This window comes from Ailuropoda melanoleuca, chromosome 19 (assembly GCF_002007445.2).
Source record: "Ailuropoda melanoleuca isolate Jingjing chromosome 19, ASM200744v2, whole genome shotgun sequence".
Classification (NCBI taxonomy): domain Eukaryota; kingdom Metazoa; phylum Chordata; class Mammalia; order Carnivora; family Ursidae; genus Ailuropoda; species Ailuropoda melanoleuca.
In genome coordinates this window covers 18067185-18091178 of record NC_048236.1, presented here as the reverse complement: position 1 = coordinate 18091178, position 23994 = coordinate 18067185, and the positions used below count along the sequence as shown (strand labels likewise).

The 23994-nt window shown below is 34.2% G+C and overlaps 1 protein-coding gene across 1 annotated transcript in view; it reads left to right on the top strand.

Annotated features, from left to right (window-relative positions):
• The window catches only part of EYS (eyes shut homolog), a 1484071-nt gene that overhangs the window by 675928 nt on the left and 784149 nt on the right, over window positions 1-23994 (top strand). Inside the window, 1 exon segment of the mRNA XM_034648271.1 lies at window positions 15750-15829. Within this exon segment, the coding sequence (XP_034504162.1) occupies window positions 15750-15829 (80 nt within the window).

Below are 23994 nucleotides of genomic sequence, written 5' to 3'. Positions count from 1 at the left end.
AGAGAGTGCACATGGCGGGGAGGGTCAGAGGGAGAAGCAGACTCCCCGCTGAGCAGGGAGCCTGATGTGGGACTTGATCCTGGGGCTCCAGGATTGTGACCTGAGCCGAAGGCAGTCACTTGACCAACTGAGCCACTCAGGCACCCTGAATAAATAAAATCTTTAAAAAAATAGAACATGTATTATATTTAATTAAGTGTCAGTCTCATTAAAAACAAATGAATTCATCTACTAGGATAAAGTAAAGATCTCTGTTTAGCTATTACTTTAACCTAATGTTGATTTTTGTTTTGTAAAATTCTCTGGATGTGCTTTTAGGCGTTGACATCAAGATATACTCTACTAGGTATCATTAAAACCAGCATTGATATTAAATTGGCATAATAATTATCACATCTGGGGGTGCCTGGGTGGCTCAGTCAGTTAAGCATCCAACTCTTGATTTCAGCTCAGGTCATGATCTCAGGGTTGTGAAATCAAGCCCCACGTCAGGCTCCATGCTGGGCAGGGAGCCCGCTGAAAATTCTTTCTCTTCAGATTGCATGGGTGGCTGAGTCAGTTAAGCATTTGACTCTTGGTTTTGACTCAGGTTATGATCTCAGGGTCAGGAGATTGAGCCCCATGTTGGGCTCTGTGCTAGCAGAGACTGCTTGAGATTCTCTTCCTCTCCCTCCGTCCCTCCCCCTGCACTCTCTCTCTCTCTAAAAATATCAAATAAAATACATATCACCTCTAATCATTTCTGAACTTACCAGCAAATATCACATCAAGGAGAACTCTCTTTATTTTTAAAGATCCTGAAGAAAGAGCCTTATCATGAACAGTGCTAATAGTTCTGAGATTAACTCACTCTCTAATTATCAGCAAAAGTTTTTTTGTTACAGGCAAAAGAATTAGATGGTGACTTTTAAAACTTCTGTAGCTCCTGGCAGCAGTACATCAAAGTTTCAAGTCATTTTGAAATTGTAGCACTAGGATATTTTATTAGGGACAGAGAATAAGATAATGTATTCAAATAGTAATTGAACATGTTGCTTCTTAGCACCTGTTCACATGATGAAGGAGTTAGTATTATCATAACTCAATTATACTGTGCTGTCCCCATGGTCAGCATGAGTAATCGATATCTTCCATCTCCAATATTTCCCATCAAAATTATTGTTCTAGTGACTTCTGTGTTCTCGGATGCCTGTCCTGTATTTACCTGTGTGGTAGTCAACAATGGCCTACAGGAATCTATTAGAATAGTGATGTATAAAATAATATCTTGAACCTGAGATCCTGCAGTTTAAGTTTGGTTTTGCAGAAATTATTGAAAAACATATTCCATATTTTTGAATTATAAAAAGGAGGATGAAATTGATACTAATGTTAAAGTACTTCCCCAAAATAGTTTTAAGAAGAACGAGACTAAATTTAAGGACAGTTAGAAGCCCTGAAGAAGTTGAAATGGATATTCCTAAATTTTAATGCCGTATATCTGTAACTTTTTCTTAATATGAAAGTTGTTCTTTCAACTAAGCTTTAGGGTACTCACAATATTTCATTCTCTGTGAGGTTACAGGGCAGAAGGAGTAAAGTAAATAGCTTGAGTCACTTATCTACTTTTCAGGCCTTGGTTCAAGTTTAACCAGAGAAGTTAAATTAATGTTTTTTTCTTGTTGTCAGGAAGAGTCACAAAGCGAAATTTATTACTTATAGCTTCTATCTAGTGTGCAGTTACTGAATTCAAAAGACCAGGGCACATCAGCTTCAGAAAAGCTATTTAGTTCAGTTGTGTAAGGTCTCAGGAATCCAAATTGATTGTGGAAAGGGAACAATGAAAGAATAAAAGGGTGGAAATTATATATTTTAGAGGAATTTACATTAATATGTGTGCAATACAATATCCTCATCATACAGAGTAATAAAAAGTGAATGTCTCTCTGCTATTTCTTTTATGCCTCCCTTGAATATTTTAAAAGGCTTGAGGGAGGTTCAAATTCCATTATACCTAAATTAGAATCCTAGTCTGGGGAAAGAGGAAGAAAGTTTAGTTTTCAAAGTCATTGAGCCATACAGAGTGCATGACAGGAAAAAAACCAGAGAACTTGGACCGTGTGTGCTTGCACCTTAAAAAAAATACAAAAATACAAAAATAAAGGTGCTGCATTCCTGGGGCGCCTGGGTGGCACAGCGGTTAAGCGTCTGCCTTTGGCTCAGGGCGTGATCCCGGTGTTGTGGGATCGAGCCCCACATCAGGCTCCTCTGCTGTGAGCCTGCTTCTTCCTCTCCCACTCCCCCTGCTTGTGTTCCCTCTCTTGCCTGCTGCCTCTGTCTCTGTCAATAAATAAATAAAATCTTTAAAAAAAAAAAAAAAGGTGCTGCATTCCTGTGTGATAAGCTAATGCCATCTGTGTATACTGTTGCATTCTGGTAAGATGATTTATAAAAGTTATAGGCCAGGGAATGGGCAAACAGGGACTAGAACATCAGTTATAGGGAGAAGATTGTTCAAAAGCAGAATCTAACAAAGATAATATTTGAAAAACCTCCAGAAAATAAGGCTACAAAATGGGTTTTCTTCAAAGGTATCTAGCTGTAATCTAAATACGGAGTAGCTCAGTCATAAAACACCATATTCATTTACTTTCTTTTAAGAATTCAACAAAATGTCCTTAATTTAAGGATACATAATTTTTCCTTGGAGGATATCAACATGGTAATTTAAGTGCATGATACTAATGTGATCCTAAATTGTTTTTATTATTATATTAGTAGCCATATTCTAATGTGGCAAATGGCATTCTCTTCTAAAACTACTTTTTGTTGATTTCCAATTATGATCATGGTATGTATCTGAGAAATCTTAAGGTAATGTTTGCCACGTAAGTGTCAAATGTATATTTACTGCTGTTATCATTACTAAAATATATAATCTGTTTGCAGAGTGAATTAAAGACAAGGGATTAACCAAATTGAAACACTTTACACATATCTAGAAAAAAAAAAAAGACACATATACTGTTTCAAAAAAGATAGTCTGGCCTGTATCATCCTTAGCCCTCCTTCAGGGAAAGAAAGAGATTTCTTTAGAGTTTTAGAACTGAAAAGAAAAATAAATTTGAGGAGGTATTTGAAGCCCTGAAAAAGTCGAGGCAGAGGAAAGTTGTTTTTGTTTTTTGTTTTGTTTTGTTTTGTTTTGTTTTGTTTTGTTTTGTTTTGTTTTGGGGGGGACAAAGAAATAGTAGTCCTGTGGTAAAGTCCAGTACTGGTGGAGAAATGGATCCTAGTGGCAGAGTCCAGGGTCCTCCTTTTACTGATTATTTGGTACAGGTATAGAGGGAGGCTGCTGGTGAAGGAGAGAAACTACTACATGGAGCAGCCCTTGGTAAACCTGAGGCAGCAACTTCTCAGGGGAAAAAATCACATAGACCTAAGTTCTGGGAGCAAAGGTATAGCATCCCCTTTGAAACATATGTTTCTGTCCTTGGCCAGTTTTCTGACAGCGAGGCCAAGATTCTTGGGTGAACTCATGGAAGTGAATGAGGAGTATTCCCTAGAACAAGCAATATTGAATTAATTTCTGATTCTGAGCTCATGGCTCAGAAGATACTACATTTGTTGTAGAAAAATAAAGGAATGTGAAATTTTCCATACCTTATATTTTGAAGCATAAACAAAGAAAGCTGTGGAATGCAGTAATAGCAAAAAAGTCAAACATAACACGGTTCTGCCTGTAACTTTCCATTACTAGTATTAGCCTTTTATAATTTTTAAAAAAAATTTTTTGCCACTCTAGATTTTCACAGCAAAAGTTGCACTGGACAAAGTTAAGACTTTATTCAAGGCTATTGCAGTAGGGGAAGGAGGCCAAAACTCAGTCTGAACTCAACTCCACTGAAATTAAGAGTGTTTTAGCATCTGGCATGTGGGAATCCCAGGCCCATCTGTATTTGTTCATTGGCTTTACCCAAAGAAAAGGTAAATTTTCTTTGTGACAGGAGGTAGTTTTATAAGTTGGAGGAAAGTACCCCCTGAAGTTAGGCTCCTACTCTTCCACAGAGACTTGGAGATAGGGTACCATCTTTCTTGATGATTACATTTCAAACAGTTCCCAGGTCTTTGAGAAAGACAATCCTGGATCATAAAATGATATGAGACTTCTAAAAAATTTACATCTTCAAGGAGGAAAAAAAAATGTGTAATCACAAGTTTTCTAAAGCCCATGACCTAATAAAAGGGAGGTCCTAGAGAGGAGGAAACCTGCGTGATGCTTAACCAAACTGAGGGGAATTGTTAAGTCTGTCTTGGTCTATATGCAAAATTAAATACAAGATTAAGTAACATTTTAGGAATCTGACTATCTTGTATAAGTATCATTTTTCCCTACTCATGTGCAATCCTGATTTTGAAAGTATTTCTCACTCCCAATCCCAACATTCTGTAAAGGAGCAAAACCAAGATACATGACATTTTAAAAACAAATAAAATACATGTAACCTTTAGAAACCCCAAGGCCCAAATGACCAAGATTCTGAAGAGATTTGCATTTATTAAAGCATGGACCAGTGCTTGTACATAATTAAAAAGGAATTGCAACCCTTAATTGTGTCTCTTAAAGAACATTAGAGGAGATTCATTTCATTAAACACACAATCACTTTTCAAAACCTCTTTCTCCTCCTCCCAGTTCTCCCACTCACAATTCTGGTCCAGAACCCTGCAGTCAATGAATTCCACAAAACTCTTATGCATACTCAACCCCCAGGATATTCTTTCCTCACATTTTCTTCCTCTGAAATAAACCCCTCCACCCCTTCAGACTTTCAATCTCTATCTCCCTTTCCCTTTACAATCAATGAAGTAAATGTTTTTTCAGGTACAGAAAATATTCTGTGTAGATCATACCCACTACAGTCTTCCTAAGGCCCTTTGCATTTTAGACTAATCTGTAAAATAAGATCAGATTGCTGCATAGGTGATCCCTAAATTTCCATTGTAACTGCTACTAGTTTTAATCGTATTTGGAAAGGTTCACTTACATATGCTGCAAATTTAAATAAGCCAGCTTGTTTCACTTTATTTTCTAACAAATGAAACTAAGTAAATTCATGAAGCTATGTTAAAATATGGGAGTTCACATTTTAAACACTAATTTAGGACATATTGTAAGGGTTCCCCTCTAATTGAGGGCCGGGGACTAATGTTATTATTTTTGATATCCCCAGTATATGACATGATGCATATAACATGGTAAAGAGAGCCATGGAAGAGAACTAAATGTTGGATTGTATCATTGTCTTAGTTCATTTATTCATTCACTTAGTCATTTACTTAATGTTATAAGAAGATAATGTGTGAAATAATAACTATTGTTCTATGAAGAATATAGAGTAAACATGAAACAATCCTCACAGAGAAATTATAATCCAGTGCATGGTTAGGGGAGGAAATATAATTTTCCCCCTATCCTTCTAGATTCTTGGCTGAGATTCCCCCGCCCATAATAAAAGATTAATAGTAGAAAAACAAATAGTTGTGTAATAGCATGTATACCTCCTGTATATATAAGAGATACCCAGGAAAACCTAGTAGCTCTCTGAAATGTCCCAAGATATCACTTAAATATATATATATATATATATATTTGAGAGAGAGTGCAAGTTTGAGTGGGAGAAGAGACAGAGGGAGAGAGTCTTCAAGCAGACTCCCCACTGAGTGTGAAGCCCCACAAGGGCTCCAGATCATGACCTGAGCTGAAACCAAGAGTCAGACGCTCAACCGACTGAGCGACCCTGGCACCCACCAAGCCATGACTTTAAATACCATCTTCAGCTAATGACAAAAGAGAAATGTTGGGGTTGGTGGGGGTTGGGGGCTTGGCAGGAGTTTATAAGAGGTTATCAGGAAAAGGATAGTGCACAAGGGTAAAGTACTTATGCAGATATAAGTCATTGCCTTCTCCATTAATAAGAGTTTCTAGAGATTTAGAATCCACCTTCTTTTCCTGGTACAGAGATTACACACCCTTACAAATGGAGATTGTACTTGTAACTGTAGAAGTCTCTTACAAAGGGTAACTTATATCCAGTTTTCAGAGATTTCCCTGTGTCTGCTACTTCTCAAAAATAATTAGCCTGAAATTATTCTTATGCCAAAGAAGTATATTTCGGAGTGACAAATTCTGTTCCCCCTCAGTGTGGAGAGGGGCAGAGAAAAGCATAGGCAAGGATAGAGGAAAGAGACAAGCTTATGTATTTAATCAATTGCAATAGACAAAAGAACTGATTTCTTCCAGCTGAAATGGGGAAAACATGAAGGCCAGAGTCAAGATGAGTCCTCAATAATTTTGGTTCTAGCTGAAAGACTGGGTGGGGTGGTGCCATAAAAAGGGACAGAAAATACTGAAATAGGAGCAAGTTTTGTCACATAAAAGTAGTTGAAAGGAACAGATATGGTAAGGATTTAGAGTAAATATTTATTTTAATCCTTTCCGACCTCTACACCCTAGGGGGCCTTTTTATGAAGTACATTTTGAAGATAATTAGCACTTTTCTATATATTTTAGGCAAACAGAATACTCTTATGACAGATATTTCTTTTATCTGTAATTTCCACAAGATTTGTTTTATTTTGACCTTTAAACACCTATTATTCTCTTTCAGTCTTTTTATCATGATAGCATTTAAATAATTGACTTTTGTATGTTTATTAATGCTGCTATATTCATGAACTATGTTTGCTGAGTCCAGATTGCTTTTTTTAAAAAAAAAATCTTTGTAGACATTCTATGGAAAATTTTACTTAAAGAACTAGTTCTCAAAATGTGATCCATAGAACAGCATCAGCCTTACTTGAGAACTTGTTACAAATGCAAATTTTGGTGCCCAATCCTATAGATCTATTCAGTGAAGAATTTTGGGGTGAGAAACAGAAAGCTGTATTTTAATAAAGCACTCCAGATGTTGTGATCATGCTAAAATTTGAGATTCACTGACTTAAAGTATTTACCTATGAAAAAAAATCTGTTTAGCTCAGTATATTGAATCTCTCATCTACTCAGCCCCCTTGTAGAGCATTTTTCATTACCACATTTTGTGTATGCATTTACCCATTCATGTATAAAAATGACCATAAAGTTTTTGGCAATAGTAAAACTCTTAAAATGATACATAAATTACTTTATATTTTGAGTGTTTCTACAAGATATAGTATTTTGAGGGTGCTGAATCTACACTTGATATGTTCCCAGTATATGAAACTGTAATATCTCCAAAAAATGCGAGAAAGCTAAGTGTTCCTCAGGGAAATTTAAGATAATATTAATAGCACACAAGTTAGTAATAAAATATGACAAGAAAATAGCAAAAAAACAAAAAAGGGTTCCTAAGCAAACTTTTAAAATAACAGCTTAACAGAATGTTCTTCATAGCTGTCCATCTAAGACTTGAAAGACACAGTGGTGTCATCTTTATGTTGCCTCCAAATTTGGAAGGAGATACTAGTGACATCTGTTGTCTCCACCCACCCATGGTGTGACTAGATGGGATTCTGCCATCATGACATCATGGGAAGGCCCCATATGTCTGATGTCATCAAGTATTGGGGTGTGCTAATAGAGGAACTATTTTTTATTTTATTTATTTTTAAATATTTATTTGAGAGAGAGAGCATGTGTGAATGGGAGAAGGGACAGAGGGAGACTGAACGCAGAACCCCACATGGGAATATGTATAAATATAAACCAATAAATCAATTTATAAGCAATTTTCATATAAATCAGTTTATAAGGAATTTTCCTTTGTAGAACATGTAAACAAAAAATATGTTAAATATGCCATCACTGCAAATATTGGACCATTTGTTTTCCAAAAAAGGAGTGACTGGCAAAGTCTGATTAGTGTACCATCTTGAGAAATATATTATGGCAGTTTAGCATAATGAATCAGTAAGTTAGAAATTAGGAAAATAAGATAAAGTATATGTAGAGTCAAAGCAAACAAATGCAGAAGTGAACATTCTAATACTATTTCTACTCCTCATTATCAAAGCAATTATGTTAAAAGAAACCTTTTAAGTGTTTTTGCCATTGTTATTCCTGTTCTTGTTGTAAAATGTGCATATGCATCTTGGTAAAGACCAATAAATTGCACAAAGAAAAGATTAAACTTAAATAAAAAAATACAATATCAACAAATCACCAATTTTAATATGTTGGTGTATTTCTCCCTAGGATTTTTTTTTCTCCATATGTACGTATTATTTTTAGAAAAAATGTAATCAGATGAAATACAGTTTGAGACCTATATTTTCTCACTAACATTACCTTAAATATATTTTCAAAACTATGATTTAAAGTGACTTTATATTCTAAGAATGTTCCATATCATCTTCTCAATTTAAGTAATTTCTGTTATCACTTTTAATAACACTAGGATGATTTTCCTTATACATATACCTTTGCTTATAAATCTTATCATTTAGTTAGGATATATGTCCAGAAAGGGAATATTTCACTTAAATAATGTAAACTTTCAAAAGAATTCTTGTTTTAAAGATTTTTGTCAAATCACTATCTTGAATGCTCACACTTGTTAACATTTCATCAGAAAGTGGTGGCGGTACTTAGGATTAGCTATCTGTGTAAGTACTGTCCACGTATTAGTTTACTTAATCTTCACCAAATGATAAATAATCTGAGACCTGAAGAACTCACAGCCAGTATGTATGGAACATAAATCTAGAGCTGTCAGATGAAGAACTCTATCCTGTCTTTCTTTTATTGTGGCATATTTTTGTATAAAACCTTGACAATTTGATAATCAGAAAGAAGAGAACGAAGAGTTCCCCACCTCACTACCCAGTCAAAAATATCTCATCACTATTTTAAAATATGCAATTTTAATCTATATTGTTTATCTATCGACTTCATTGTTTTTCCTACGAGTTTTCTATAACCTTAATCCTCCACTCCCTTTTTGGAAGGTTTTATTTGTTTTTTAATCTCGCACATTTGTCACATTTATTACATACTCTTATACAGTTTGTTATGTCTTTTAATTTCATTTAACCCTACCTAATCTACCCCACTACCCATTTCTGCATAGAGCAAGAGGCAACAAGAGAATAAACAACAGGTAGCTGAAGCTGGCTCACATTGCCTACGAGGAGACTGGACCGTGCTTTTTGTCGGTCCCGGGTAATGTCAGGTGGGACAGTGTGAATTTAAAACTACTTAATTGGGTTGTTACAAATAAACAGAAACAAAAGAAGTACCTCTAGCTCCATGCACAGGTATGGAAGGGCTTGTTTAACTCTTTTAATATAATCAATTTATTTTCCTTCTGTCTTTATCTTGGTCCAAAGCATTAGCCCCATTTCAAATCTGCCTGGGCTTTTTTCACTGAGGTGAATTTAACTAAAACACATGTTTGGGTTTTTAAAACCCACCTCTAATTATAGTTTGAATTACTCATTTTTGTATGGTTCATGGATCCTCTTGTTACAGCATCCTCAGAAGGTGAAGTCATGTTGTCAGGGCCACATGGATTAGGCCTGAGCGTTTCCTTTTTACTGAAAAGATAATGTCAATTAGTTGAATATTCTGACCTCAAACTAGCTTTGTGGTTGCAAGTATGTAAGCATTCTGTGGTTCTGCCTGCTGTGTTTGTCTTTCCACAGAATGTCTTGATCTGCATATATAGAGAGGTTTTTTATTTTACCCAAATGCACCAACATAATACATTACAATTATCTTAAGCCTGATATCTTTTTCTTTTGATGCAACTCTATCAAAACCATCTATGTGACATTTTTTTTGCTTTATTACTTGTCTGCATTTTTAAGAAATGATCAGTCTATTAGCCATTTCTTTGAGATGTCTTCTATTGCTTTTCATAATTAAAAGTTCTTTCACGTTAAAAAAGCAGGACAATGTCTCCAGATCGGTTTCATTCTGTTTTGCTCCTTTTAGTTTAAACTTGAGTTTAACTCTTTGGATTTAATTTTGCTGTATGGTATAATTTAAACCTGTAATATAACTTTTATAAAGAATGTATCAAGAATATTGTTGGTTAACAACTTTCCTATTGGTTCGTGTTGGATTTTTACTCCTATTGTTAGGAAACTCAGAAATCAAGCACTATTTATGAGCTCCTCTCTTCCTTCCTTAATTCCATCTTTCCTTTTTTTGTTTGTTTTGTTTTTTTTTTCTTCATTTTCTACAGCTTGGTCTTTCCTATGTTTACCACACCAAATAGTTTCTAGCTTTTTTAGCATTTTAATATCTTAAACTTTCTGATAGAGCATGTTTTATTTTGGTTTCTTTCCAATAGAACTAATGAGACGAGTCTAGATTCTAGAGTTAAGAACATTTAGTATTTCCACGATTATTATTTCCACATCCTCCATCATTGACTCACAATTTTATACAATGTTAAACTACTTGTTAGCTTACCTGTGCATTTATTATTATTATTATTATTATTACTTAAGCATCTCAGAGGCCAGATGGACTGGTTTCTGATCTTGTGGTTTTTTTCTTGGCTTTCCTGCATTAACATCCAGAAAAAAAAAAAAAAGATGCATGGGAGATTGATTTCTTTTTAAATCTTTGACATCGAAGAATATCCTTACCGTCACACTTGATTGAATATTACCAATTTGGGAAATATTTTCCTCATATTATTGATAGAATTGCTACATTGGCAAGTCAAATGTTATTCTTAGTTTCAACTATTTTACATGTTCATTTGTTTCACGTCTGTTTTGGATTTTCTTCTCAACAGAGATATTGGAACTTTCATAATGGCATATTTAGTGTACATCTTTTTTCCATATATTGTACTTGGTGATCAGTGAACACCTTTAGTCTATAATATTAAAGTAAAAAGAGGTTAGATATTAGAAAATCTTTGAAAATGTTCAATACTCAGGAAAAATATAAATAAAGTTGTCTGAAGGGGAAAAATAACATCAGTAAAATATCAAAATGAAAGACAATGAGAAAGTTTAAAACATTATCTCCAACAAAAGCATAAGCCAAGAGAATTTTACGTGCCCGACTTCAAACTTAGTAACAGCCACTTTCCATATGTAATTTGATCTAGAGCTTATATGAAAAAAAGTTTACGTTCTAAAGCTATCTAGTTTGGGAACCACACTGTGAAGGTGGTCAAAAACACCCACAATTATAGATGTCAAAACTTAATCAAAGTTAATTGCACATTAAAATATCATGAAGAAAAGCAATTCAACTATAGAATAATGGTTTAGTATTTTTAAATATAGTAATAAAATCAGGAGAGACAATGACACTGGCATTATGTTAATAAACATTTAATGCTTAATATATGTCAGGCACTGTTCTAAGTATCTTCTGCAGAATGACTCATTTAATTCTTAAGCAAAATTTTGAGGTAAAGACTATTAACAGATTTTATAAATGAATAATGATGGTAAGAATCCCAGTAAAAAATAATTTGGGGGCGCCTGGGTTGCTCAGTCAGGTGAGCATCTGCGTTCATCTCAGGTCCTGATGTCAGGATCTGGCTCCCTGCTCAGTGGGGAGTCTGAGTCTGCTTCTTCCTCTCCCTCTGCTCCTTTCTCTCACTCATGCTCTCTCTCTCCTTCTCTCAAATAAATAAAAAAATCTTTAAAAAAAATTATTTGGACATGCTAATGAGGAAGATAAGGATGCTGCCTCAGCTTAATAAAGTTGCTATATATTAACACAAATATGCGAAGTTTAACAAAGAAAACATTAAGGACATTCCGATTTGAAGTATGAAAACATATACATTGCCATTACTGATATGATAGTATTCTATAATCTTTACCTAATGTAATACAAATACAAAATAAATATTAGAAGGTATATCTGTTGAAGGTTAAAAGTGACACTTTAATTTACAAAAATATGTTATTGTTTACCAAGAAAATTTGTCTTCCAGATAAACATCATTTATTTCAATTAACTTCTAATCCCACTCCTACTGCAAGCCCATTCATCTATCATTAGTCTGTTCTCTTTTTTTTTCTAATCGAATTTATCAGATTGTTACACGTTTTTGTGGGTTTTGTCCTGATCACTGTAAGAACACTTACATATTTTAAAAAGTGACTCTTTTTAAACCCTTCTATCTATTTATGGCTATGTTTATCCTTATTGTTTAATTTTCTAGTCTCTGACAGAATATTCTTTTTAAACTTCTTGACTTGGATCCATTATTTATTTAACTTGATTTTTCTTGAAGTTATTCTTTTTTATTATATAAATTTATACTTGATTGTAAACATACCATTCCTTAAGTTTTCATATTTACTATCCTCATTTTAACTGTATTCAGAAGGATCTGCGATTAAATTTCATTTTTGATTCACCTGTCAATCACAAGTTTATTTTTAATTGAAATTTGTTATTGGCTTTAAAACTTCTTATTTTCAACATTATTGCAGTAAATATTATTAGTTTAATGTATTATATAATGTGTTATCTTCTTTAACATCCACAAGACCGTAAGAAGGATATTAACTGTCCATTTTAGGTTAAAATTAAGTGAATTGTCTGTTATTGTAGAGTTTAGGGCTTCCCAACCTCAGCACTACTGGTATTTAATTCTTTGTTGTGGAGGGGTGTCCTGTGCATTGTAAGATTTCTTTCCAGCATCCCTGGTTTCTATTTCCTCAATTGATATAACCCAAAATGATTCCAGATATTGCCAACTATTCCCTGGGGGGACAGAGTCACTTCCACTTGAATGTCACTGATATAGCTAGTGCCTTTTTCCAAAGAATGCTCTTTCCCCTATATTGTACTTCTTGATTATTTCAAATATTTCTTCTTGCTTTTATAGAATTAGGTGTGCTTCTCAACCAGGCAAGGAAAATAAAAAACTTTACCTGTATACTCACAGCTACATTATCTACTAAAACCTTCAGTAATATCAACCAGTGCAGACATAAATAAGGCTGGCTTTTCACAGTAAGAGAAACTGGTCTTTCAGTACTCTTGAATCATTCCTGGCCTTCATACTAAACTGTGTCTCCATTCTTTTCTATTCTGCCTTCAAACTGTTCCATAATTTTTTTTTCTTGTCTGACTCCTTTCCTTGGTGTCTAATTGTAGGCTCTGTCTCATGCCACAAAATAATATTTAGCACTGATTCCTTATGTGTTACATTTGTATTTTTCCTAAGCTATGATTTATCTTGTCTTTCTTCCTATCTACTAGCTTCTCTAATAAATATCTCACTAGTTACAGTTCAGCCACTGTATCTGTTTCATCTGTGTCCCATCTCATCTAGACAAGATGGGATCTAGACAAGAGCACGGAATAATTTTCTAATTTGTAGAGAACACTATTCTGAGGTAAGCAGTACATGAATAAGATTAAGTGACCAGGATGCGGGTCTCTCTCTCCAGATTGAGCTATAGATATTCTCTATCTTGACCTGATGAAATTCCTACTGTAGAAAAGATAAGAGGATGGGGAGGATTGGTGAGGTGGGGCGGGGGGTGAATTGTGCCTAGAAATGAGTCAGCAGCAGTATGTGACAGATAAGCATGCTATTTTATGACACTAAACAATTAATGATAAATTTAGCTTAAATATATTCAATTCATCTTACAAAGTGAGATTGAATGGGTTTAGAAGTCAGGGGATCTGCATTCCAGCCATGATCCTTCCATGGATTATGATTTATGTAATCTAGCATACTCGATTTACAGCCTGGAGTCCTAGGAGTAAAGTAATGCTGGTTTCTCATGAAACAAGAGACATCAGAAACTTTTCTTTCCAAAAAGAAAGAGAGTGACATAATACAATCTGAATTTAGAAAAATAAAATGTAGATGATGAAAATTAGAGTGGAGGAACAGAAAGCTGGGAAAAAATTTAAAAGTTTAATGTGTTCTAAGGAAGAGTAATAAGTATGGCAGAGTTGTAAAGGTTTGAGAAATATTTCAGGCAGTCCTCAAAGGACTTGATGAATCAGGGAGAAATAAGAAAAAAAAAGTCATTTTATATAGCCTACTGAATAGATGGAATTAAGCTGGGGAGAGGGTAGGATAAATAGTTTGGTTTTATCTAAGTTCATTTTGAGGTGTCTGTACACCATGCATGGGGGACAATTAAGTGGCAATGAAACATGTAGGTCTAACTCAGTGAGGGCAATAGGAACTGGAAACACAAGTTTGGAAACATTATCATGTTGGGTATAAATAACATTTACTTGAAAAATGGCATTACTTAGCAAGAACTTGTAGGAAAGAAAAAGAAGAAAACAGACTCTAGAGAGCCATGGAATAATATTTAAGAATTGGGTGATTGAACTTGGAAACAGTGGGGGGAAAAATAAGTTGTAAAAGATTGTAATGGCACGTCATGGAAGCTAGTGGGGGGATTGATTTTCAAGAAGCAATTGATCTGTTGCTGAAATCTCCAACAGAAGTTGGGATTTGGAGAGAGTCTTGACTTTTGTAATCATTAGATTTGGCTATTAGAATAATTTCAGCTAAGCATTACAGGTAAAAGTTGTTATGGATTGAGGAGTAAGTAGAAAATTTTAAATGAGAGCAATGAGTACAGATTATTTGAACAAATTATGGTGAAGGGAAACAGCATATGGGGTCATTGGTGGGGGACTCGGTATTCTCTTTAGAAAGAGAAGACTTGAATACATGAAGTGTTAGCGAGTGCGTGAAGACTGGTGGCCTAACTTTAACAAGCAGTAAGGCATAGCTTCCTGTGAGCAATAGGGACTGAGATAAAAATGAGCAAAAAGAAAAGGGTCCTTGGGAGTAAAAAAAGGGTGATGATAATTAGGTAAATTAAAGCATGAAGATGTAAAGTAGGTTTCTTATGTCAGTAAAATGATGATTTCCAAATTTGTTTTAAATTCCTGTATACAATTAATTAACAAACTCATTAATTTAAGACATTTAAAGATAATATAAATGTTTGAAATAATAATTTTGAGGCATCCAAAGAGCAGAGAATGACAATATTGATAGTGACTAGAGCTATTGCTATGAGTCTAAATTTATATAAAATCTGGAACCTGAAATACAGTCTAAAGGGGAAAAAAAAATTTCTTTGAGCCAAGCAAACCTAAATTTGATTTAGACTATAATAGCTTGAAATCCAATTTTGGATAAATCCCTTACACAAAGCACTTACTATAATTTAATTATGTTTTGCTTTTGCCATCTCTTCCTTTCATTTTTTTTCTCAGTTTATTCCTCCCTTATCCACAAAAGACTGTTTCACTGTTTAAAAAGCATATTTATGAATTTGCTAATTAATTATTTGAAAACCCCAAGTGTGGTACTTTATAAATGCCAGAACATTATTAAAATGGACAAAGTTTCAGAAAAAAAATAGTGTGCCGTTCATGAAAACTTTAAAAATTTAAATTTTATCACAGCTATATCCTATTTGTATATTCTCAGCTGCATATATGTATAAAAGTTAAAATTTTTCCTGTGTATTTTTTCACAGACTTATAGAGAAATAGACACAGTAATATATAGAGATTATAGAAATAAATATAGGTATAGGTGTCCATTCCTTTTATGTTGTGGTGCTCATTAGTTCTTTTTGCCAAATATTCCAGTTCTCTTTTTCTAACTCATGGTTATGGCTGTACTTTTGTTTGGGTGGAGCAGAATCAATATCTTTGGCTAATGGATTTGGCTAGAAATGATGTCTCTTTGGGGGAAGAGAGATTAAATGCTGCTGTGAAACTGAAGCTCCCGCTTCTTTTGCTAGTACGGTCAATGGTAATCCTCCAGATGATGTCTGCTCCATCAGACAGTCCAAAGTGAGGGCAATGATGGAGTGCAGCCTTGGTAGACTTTTGATGGACTTATAAGCAAGAAATAAGTCTATTTTAAGCATCCTGAGATTTGGAAATTATTTGATCAAGCAGCATAATTGAGTCCACAATGACCAATTCACTTATTAACCTTTGAAAATTCTAACTGACCAATTAATGGTGTTGCCACATGAAGTGGTACCCAATTAAAGACTTCTTCCAATTGAAGACTACTAATGTGACTTAAAGAGAATAAAAACTGAAAAATTCCCCCATATTAATGATGGTTATATTTTATCTGAATATGTTTGTTGTTGTTGTTGTTTTACATGTATATGTAATTACTACTAAACTTATTGTGAATTTTGAATTTTCAGCAAGATTGGTAACTTTAGGGAGCCCAGTTCTATTATCTCCTTGGGAAAATCATCGTATTTTCATGTTCTAATTTACTCTTTTGAAAATTTAAAAAAAAAAGTCTGATTCTCTTAAGTAAAGGGCTAATATGTGTGCACAGTTGTCTTGTAGTCGCACTTTTAGATGGAAGAAATCTCTTCTCCTATCAGAAAATGTCTAGAGCACTTTTTCACAAAACATGAAGGGAGTATAGCAAAAGGCTTTCAAGTCAGAATTCCCTGGGTCTTAATTCAAATCTATTATTTACCAACTGTGTGACCTTGGGCAAATTAGTTAACCTTACTAACATGCCATTGTTCTCATTTATAAAATAAGAATAATACCTATTTCCATGTATTATTCTAAGAATTAAATTTGATAACACACATAGAATACCTAATATGTGCCACAGACTAATTAAATTATATTTTTAAAAAATACAAGTAGTTCTGTCAAGTAAATATGATATGAACAAGTGTAAAATACTTTATTCAACTTATTAATGAATGGACTAGATACAAATCTGGTCACTCACTGTCCTACAGAACAATAAATGATAAAGTTTAAAGTTACTTGTTTCCACTGAACAGAAATTATTTGCATCACTATAGGGTAAAAATCTACAAACCAGCTAAGTCTGTGACTTTTAGTTAATAGTCTTAACAAATGGAAATAATTTTGGCTCTACCAAAGGCCTTCAGTATCCCACTGACACAGGTATGATCCTACCATTTTAACTTGCCATAGCCATCTTCCAGCTTCCTATTATCTGTGTCTATGAGCCTGAGGGCTTGCAGAAACTTTCTTCCTGTGAGGCAGAATAGAAATTCTGGGAATTAATTATCTTCCCCTCCTCAGCATCTTCCCAATCCAGGGTGCAGCCCAAAACAATAACTGATAGGAATTGGGGTGTCAATCCCTTAACCTCCTCATCCCATCAGGTTACCTAATTCTGAAGCAGGTTTTTCATGGTTCAGCAGAGTTTCCCCAGGAGAGTAAACTAATCACTAGTTTCATTAATGACTTAATAATACAAACTTCATTTCCTGCATTCTTTTTCCCCCACCAACTTTCTCAACTTTAGATGTTTTCTGCATCTCCCCAAAACCACTTCCACTGAAACTTCTCAGGATCTGTTTCTGGGGAATCCCAACTGGCACATTCAAATTCTGGAAAGATTTCCAAAGCATAGTATATCTTTCATCAACCAGTCAAAACTGTAAGGGTAATAAATACCATGGTGTGCCTCAGTTAAGCCTTTTCTTCTGGGTTAATTATTTCTCTGCTCATTCTCAGAAGGACAGGTATAGGGAAATCTCTCCCCACCTCTCAACCACTGAACAAACTTGGTCTTATTTCCCATTAGACACCTTCATAGAATATGGTGGCATTTATAGTTTTATGTGAATCTTGTTTTTCTCTCCCTATTTTATTATAATCTCTGCAAGTATCTTGTCTATGTTATTCATCACTGTATAGAACCTGTACACACTAACAGGCAATAGACAGATACTGCTTGAATATCGTTCAGTAAATAAAGGAGGGGAAAGAGAAGTACACATAAAAGCAGGGTTTTCAACTTGTCAAAGAGCTAAAGACCACCATAGGCATATATTTCCTAACAAAATAAAAAGTGAAAATACTCTAAACTTATACTTTTAAGTGTCAACATTCTTAGAACAGTTAAGAAACAATATGCCAGTTTTATACTCCGTCACCTTTTATTTCCACATATGAATGTATTATGCTAATTATAACTGACTTTATAATATTTAAAAATAAAATAGGAGCCAACTGATAGATACCTATAGCAAGCCTATTAATTTAACCATTAGTCTTTTTCTTTTTTTAAGTTTGAGTTGTAAAAAACAAAACCACTCTCACAGGGTACTGTAGAAAGAAGTTATATTCCTAGAACCTCCGTGCAGAGGATATCTTCTTTATTTCAGTTGCAGAATCTAGGTATTTCCAGAGTATTGAGTCCCTGATTATTCCTCCCTGTGGCATGTTTAAATTTTATGGGGAGACTATAATTACTTATGTGTTGTCTTCTTAAGATGAAATTACTCAGGAAGCAAAGTAAAGTTACTGTCTAAATACATCTATGTCTTGATAATTTGGAAATAGAGGAACAAGGTAATTATTTCTAATAATTGCTCAGCTATAGCTTGTTGCCTTATACACATAATAAAATTACAAAAAACATGAGGTATATATATGTTTTCCTACAAGTTATACAACGCATTTTTATTAACCCAGGTTATATTTGTTTTTTTGTTTTGTTTTGTTTTGTTTTAAGATTTTATTTATTTATTTTAGAGAGAGAGAGAGAAAGCACAGGTGCAGGCAAGCAGGAGGAGGGGCAGAGGGGGAGGAAGAGAAAGCAGACTCAGTGCTAAGCCTGTAACCCCAACAAAGCAGAACTCCATCTCAGGACTCTGAGATCATGACCCTGAAATCATGACCTAAACCAAAACCAAGAGTCTTGACGCTGAACTGACCGAGCCACCCAGGTTCCCCCACCCAAGTTATATTTGACAGAATTTTATTGTTGACTATGATTTCCTTATTGGTCTATCTGTTTTTTTATTTTTTCTAATTACTGTTGATTTTAAAAATCATGTTTTCTTTATTTGCTATCATGACTGGTCTACAATAAGAAGCTAAAATGATAGATCTCAATAAAATTCCAATTCAAAATATCATGTACTAAATATTTAAAATGAAATATTGTTAATAAATTTTAAATTTGGATATTTTATGGCCACCATAGATTTATGTCCTGAGGATATTATTAGACCATGAGCAGAAAAAGATTCAAGTGGATATTTTTAAAGTGTGAAAACTTACGTTACCAAAATAAAAAAAAATACCACAGTAAAATCAATCACCTATCTTAATGCAGTTCAACAAGGTCATTTCTTGTAGGTATTAATGTAACAGAAAGATAGCTCAAAAAACTTCTGGCAGCTCTAAAGATGCTGGAATTTTATAGCTGCCCTTGCTCATTTCTTTTTGGGGAGGGGGGAAGGGAGGAGAAAGCTGCAGGTGAGCACTGATTAAATAAATGATAAGGTCTTTGATGGATCGATTTTTTTTCACGTTTTTAATTTAAAAGGTAAAACTTTCTATCACAGTTCAAACTGAAAATTATGGCTGAGATAATAGAGGTCTGATTCCAGTGCAAGTTAAAGAGAAAAAAAGTTGCTGCTCAAATGTCAAGACATCTTGTGGTCCAAGATGATTAAAACTAAACTGTTTGCTATATGAATCCCAAGGTGCAGCTATATCTCAGGCTTGATGACATTTAGCCAGTGACTTTTCATAGCTTGTTAATAATGTATAGCTGTCCCTATATAAATTTGCAGTGACAGAAGTGGCCGTTTGGAGTGGAGCAGTTAATGAGATTTATTCTTGACAGAAAATGCAGATTTGAAAAGTATTTCTAAAAAATCAAGATTGATGTCAAAAGAAATCTTGTATTTAACAGACAATGGCATCATAACCATTTTTTGGGTGTTTAACCGAGATCACGGAACTTTGTCCAGTGATATATGTTCTATTTTTAATCAACATTCTCTACAGCCCAACCCCCAGCCTCCTCTGCTGCTCGTTTCTACTTATCCTGCATAAATCAGAAGACTTCACCTTACAAATCACTTTCTCAGGGGAGATTTTCTCACCTTTGACTCGGTTAGTTCCACATAATTCATGTAAGTTTTCCATCATAATCCTAACCATATATTTTTATAATAGTCTGATGTCTGTCTTTCCTACTGCGTACGACTAACATGTTTCTTAGCAAATTTTTAGCTTTTACTAATCATTGAATCAAAATTAAGGTGTGCAGGTATGAATATTCTTTGCACAAGTGAGAGCTTTTATTAGACATGAAGTCTTATAAGAAAATTCCAGTGCATATTCTGACTATTCAGTATTAATCTCTCATTAATTATTTTGCTCCAGCAGAAACAGAAAACCTCTATTTTTAGTTATGTCTGTATCTAATATTTCAACTTAAATACTCTGGTTTTGTTCAGATCGCATAAATCTTTTGCCTTTTACTAATGTTTCAACTTAAAACCTGACATATATACAAATAATGCATAAACTATGAAATGTCACAAGGTGGTTATGAGACTGAATACAGAAAAGGGAATATAAGAAAAGGAATGACTTTGTAAGTTAGTTATTAATCTTTATTCAACATGTGTAAGAATATAAATAACCCCCAACTTCTCCTGATTTGAAGAGAGTTATCCCTTTTTTGCTATTATTATTTAATGTATTCAGCTGTAAAAGTGATATTTATTATGAGTATCTCAAAGGTTGAGTACAAAAAATATAAAAGATTACAAGGATGAAGGATATGAAATTGCCACATTAATAGGTCAACCATGATCAAATACAGTTTCATTTTCAGAACCCAACTAAATAAATCCCCAACAACTAAAATATTAACTTGTTAAATTTTGTTGCAGTTTCATTAACATGAGCATATAAAGATGCATATGAGATTGTTGGCAGCTATAACAAAGTCCCACAGACGATGTGGCTTAAACAACAGAAATTTATTGCCTCAGTTGTGGGGGCTACAAGTCCAAAGCAGGATGTTGGCAGGGTTGGTTCTTGCTGAGAACTGTCAAGGAAACATATACTTCACAGCTTCTGGTAGCCTCACCATTTTTTGGCTTATAGATGGTGTTTTTCATGTCTTCCCATGATCTTCTTTCAGTTTGTGTCTCTCTGAGTCCAAATTTCTCCTTTTTTATAAGGACACCAATCATATTGGATTGGGGCCCCTCTAGTGACTTCGTCTTAACTTGAATATATCTGCCAAAGATCCTATTTCCAAATACATTTACATCGTGGGGTCTGGGAGTTAAGCCTTCAAATATCTGTTTTGACAGGTACAATTCAACCCATAACAATATGCAGCATAAAAACACAAATGCATGTTAAAAATATGCACAACACACATGCAGAATTTTGTAACCAGCTCTTATGTAGGCTGTGTATAGATTTTGCAACCATATACCATATAATTACCATATATCATGTCGTACTTTGCTTACCTGGTCTTTATAGCTAGTCATACAGATGGTTTCCAGTTACTTGCTATAAAAAATGGTACTGGGGATGCAGTTCTTATCTGGGGCTTGGGGTCCTTTTTCATGTTCACTGGTTGTTGGCAGAGTCATTTCCTTGTGGTTGTGGAACTAAGGCCCCATTTTCCTAATGGCCAGGGAACATTTTTAGCTCCTAGAGGCCACCCTTAGGTTCTTGCCACATAGTCTCTATGTTCCCATGTTTTGCTTTCTTCTAGGTCACTCAGTGTGAGTGTGACCAGTCGGGAAACACACACACACACACACACACAACCTCTGCTTTCGAAGCTCACTTTTGATTAGGTTAGGCTCATTCCAGATAATCTCCCTGTTGCCACACAATGTAACACAATCACAGAATGATATTTCATCGTAGTTACAGGTTTCACCTACTCTCAAGGGGAGAAGATTGTACCTGATTGTGGGTCAACTTAGATGTCTGCCTACTACAAATGTTCTCGTTAGTTCATCTTTGTCTTTTTGATGATAGCTTTCCTCGAATAAATTCCTGGGAGGAAAATGCTAACTCACAATAAATGTAAATGTATGTAACCTTTTAAACATATTGCTGAAGTCTAGTTTTCACTCCTACCAGTAAATAAATAGAGTACCTGTATATCTGTGCCTTCCCAGGAATAGTTTATCTCATCATGAAAAACAATACACATACTTACACATACATACAGACATGTTTTCTTGTGAACCATGAGAGCAAATTTGTAGGCATGTAGTGCTTTGCCCCTTAATACTTCTAGATATCTGAAGACTGAGAATACATAATTATATAAGTGTAATAAATTATTAATTTGGATATTAAACTGCATATAATACTTTTTTTCGAATACATGGACCTTAGTCAAATTTTATCAATTATCTCAATAAAGTCCTTTTTAGCAATTTATTCATTCCCTGTCTTCCTCTCCAGGATCTATTTCTAGAAATCATTTAGTTATGTCTTTTGGAATTATTCATCAGGCTTTCTTTGTCTTTCATGAGTTTTATTTTTTGTATGGGCACAAGCCACTTGCTTTGTGTAATGCACCTCAATTTTGGTCTGACACGACACATACACACATGTACAATTTGTTTATGTTATACACTCTCAGCAGAAATACTATGTTAGTTATGCTGTGTCCTTCTCAAAGTATCCCATCAGGAGATACATGATATTGATTTATCCCATTGTTTATGTGAACTTTGATCACTTTCCATCAGATTTCTCCACTGAAAGGTATTATCTTCCCCCTTTAACTAGTTAAATGGGAGATACTTTGAAACTATGTACATATCCTGTTTCTCATCAAATTTTTACTATTAGTTTTAACATATTTGAAGAATGCCCTGCATCCCTGCCCACCCAAAACCCAAAGTAAATTTTGTCTGGGTATACACATATACATGGGCACACCCATACACACACAATTATAAATTTGTTTATACTTTTTAAATGTTTTGTTCTGAAAGGGTTCTTAGACTATCTAGTTCTCCCTATTTCTGAAAGCAAATTTCTTTTTATTATTTTTACAGAACTCTGTATATAATACTACCAAAATATTTTCTTGAAGATCTCCAATACATTTTCACTTTTAAAAAAATAAAAATATACCCTTACTCATGGGCACTTTATAATCAGTAAGTCATAATTTTCCCCACTTTTTTTCATCCCCCAATCATCATTACTTCACAAGATAATATTTTCAATATTATTATTTCAATTAACTATAATACTCAGATATTATAGTATTGCCTTTATTTTGTCAGAATCCATAAAATATTTTAAAATATATATTTTAAATAATAGCAAGCAGTTTCTTTTAGAGAATTTAAGAACATGGAGATAGTAATTTAACTTATCCATCTCAACATCATGCCTTTTTTCACTTAATAATGTAAATAATGGCAATCACAGCATTAATAAAAAGAGAGCACTAGGGGTCCTGGGTAGCTCAGTCAGGTAAACCTCTGCCTTCAGGTCAGGTCATGGCCCCAGGGTCCTAGGATGAAGTCCCGCATCAGGCTCCCTGATCAGTGGGGAACCTGCTTCTCCCTGTACCCCACGCCTGCTTGTGATCTCTCCCTCTCTCACTCATGCTCTCTTAAATAAATAAAATATTTTTTAAAATAAAATAAAATAATAAATAAATAAATAAATAAAGCACTAAAAAAATCATTGGCACATGAAAATACCCTAATTTTTATAACATTAAAATAAGCACTTTACATTTTTTTCATTTCCTCATTTACTATTTAAATTTATCCTCAAAATAGACCTGTGATTTTAGTTCTAATATAATTTTGAAATTACAGATGAAAAAAACTTGTGGATATTTACAAATGTAAATCATGTCATTTATCAGGGTCACACAGTCTCCAATTGCCAGAGATATCATTTATCTCTGTTATCTCTATGTCAAGAATTCAAAAGTCTTAGCTCTTACTGTTGCACACCCTTAATATTACACACTCTCTTTATTTCTATTCAATTAAAAAATTGTCTTCTGGAGAACCCCTCATGGAGTCAATTTCAGAAACATAACTACATACTGGACTTACGTTCCCCAAAAGAATCCAATTCTGTAATTTGTCTAAAATAGTTCTACTTTGTGTTGTTTAAACCCAGCATTTAAATCTTAACTCTTCTGTTTTATTTGTTGATTCAAACACACGACTGCTCTGGTGTCTGGCTTTCAATGTT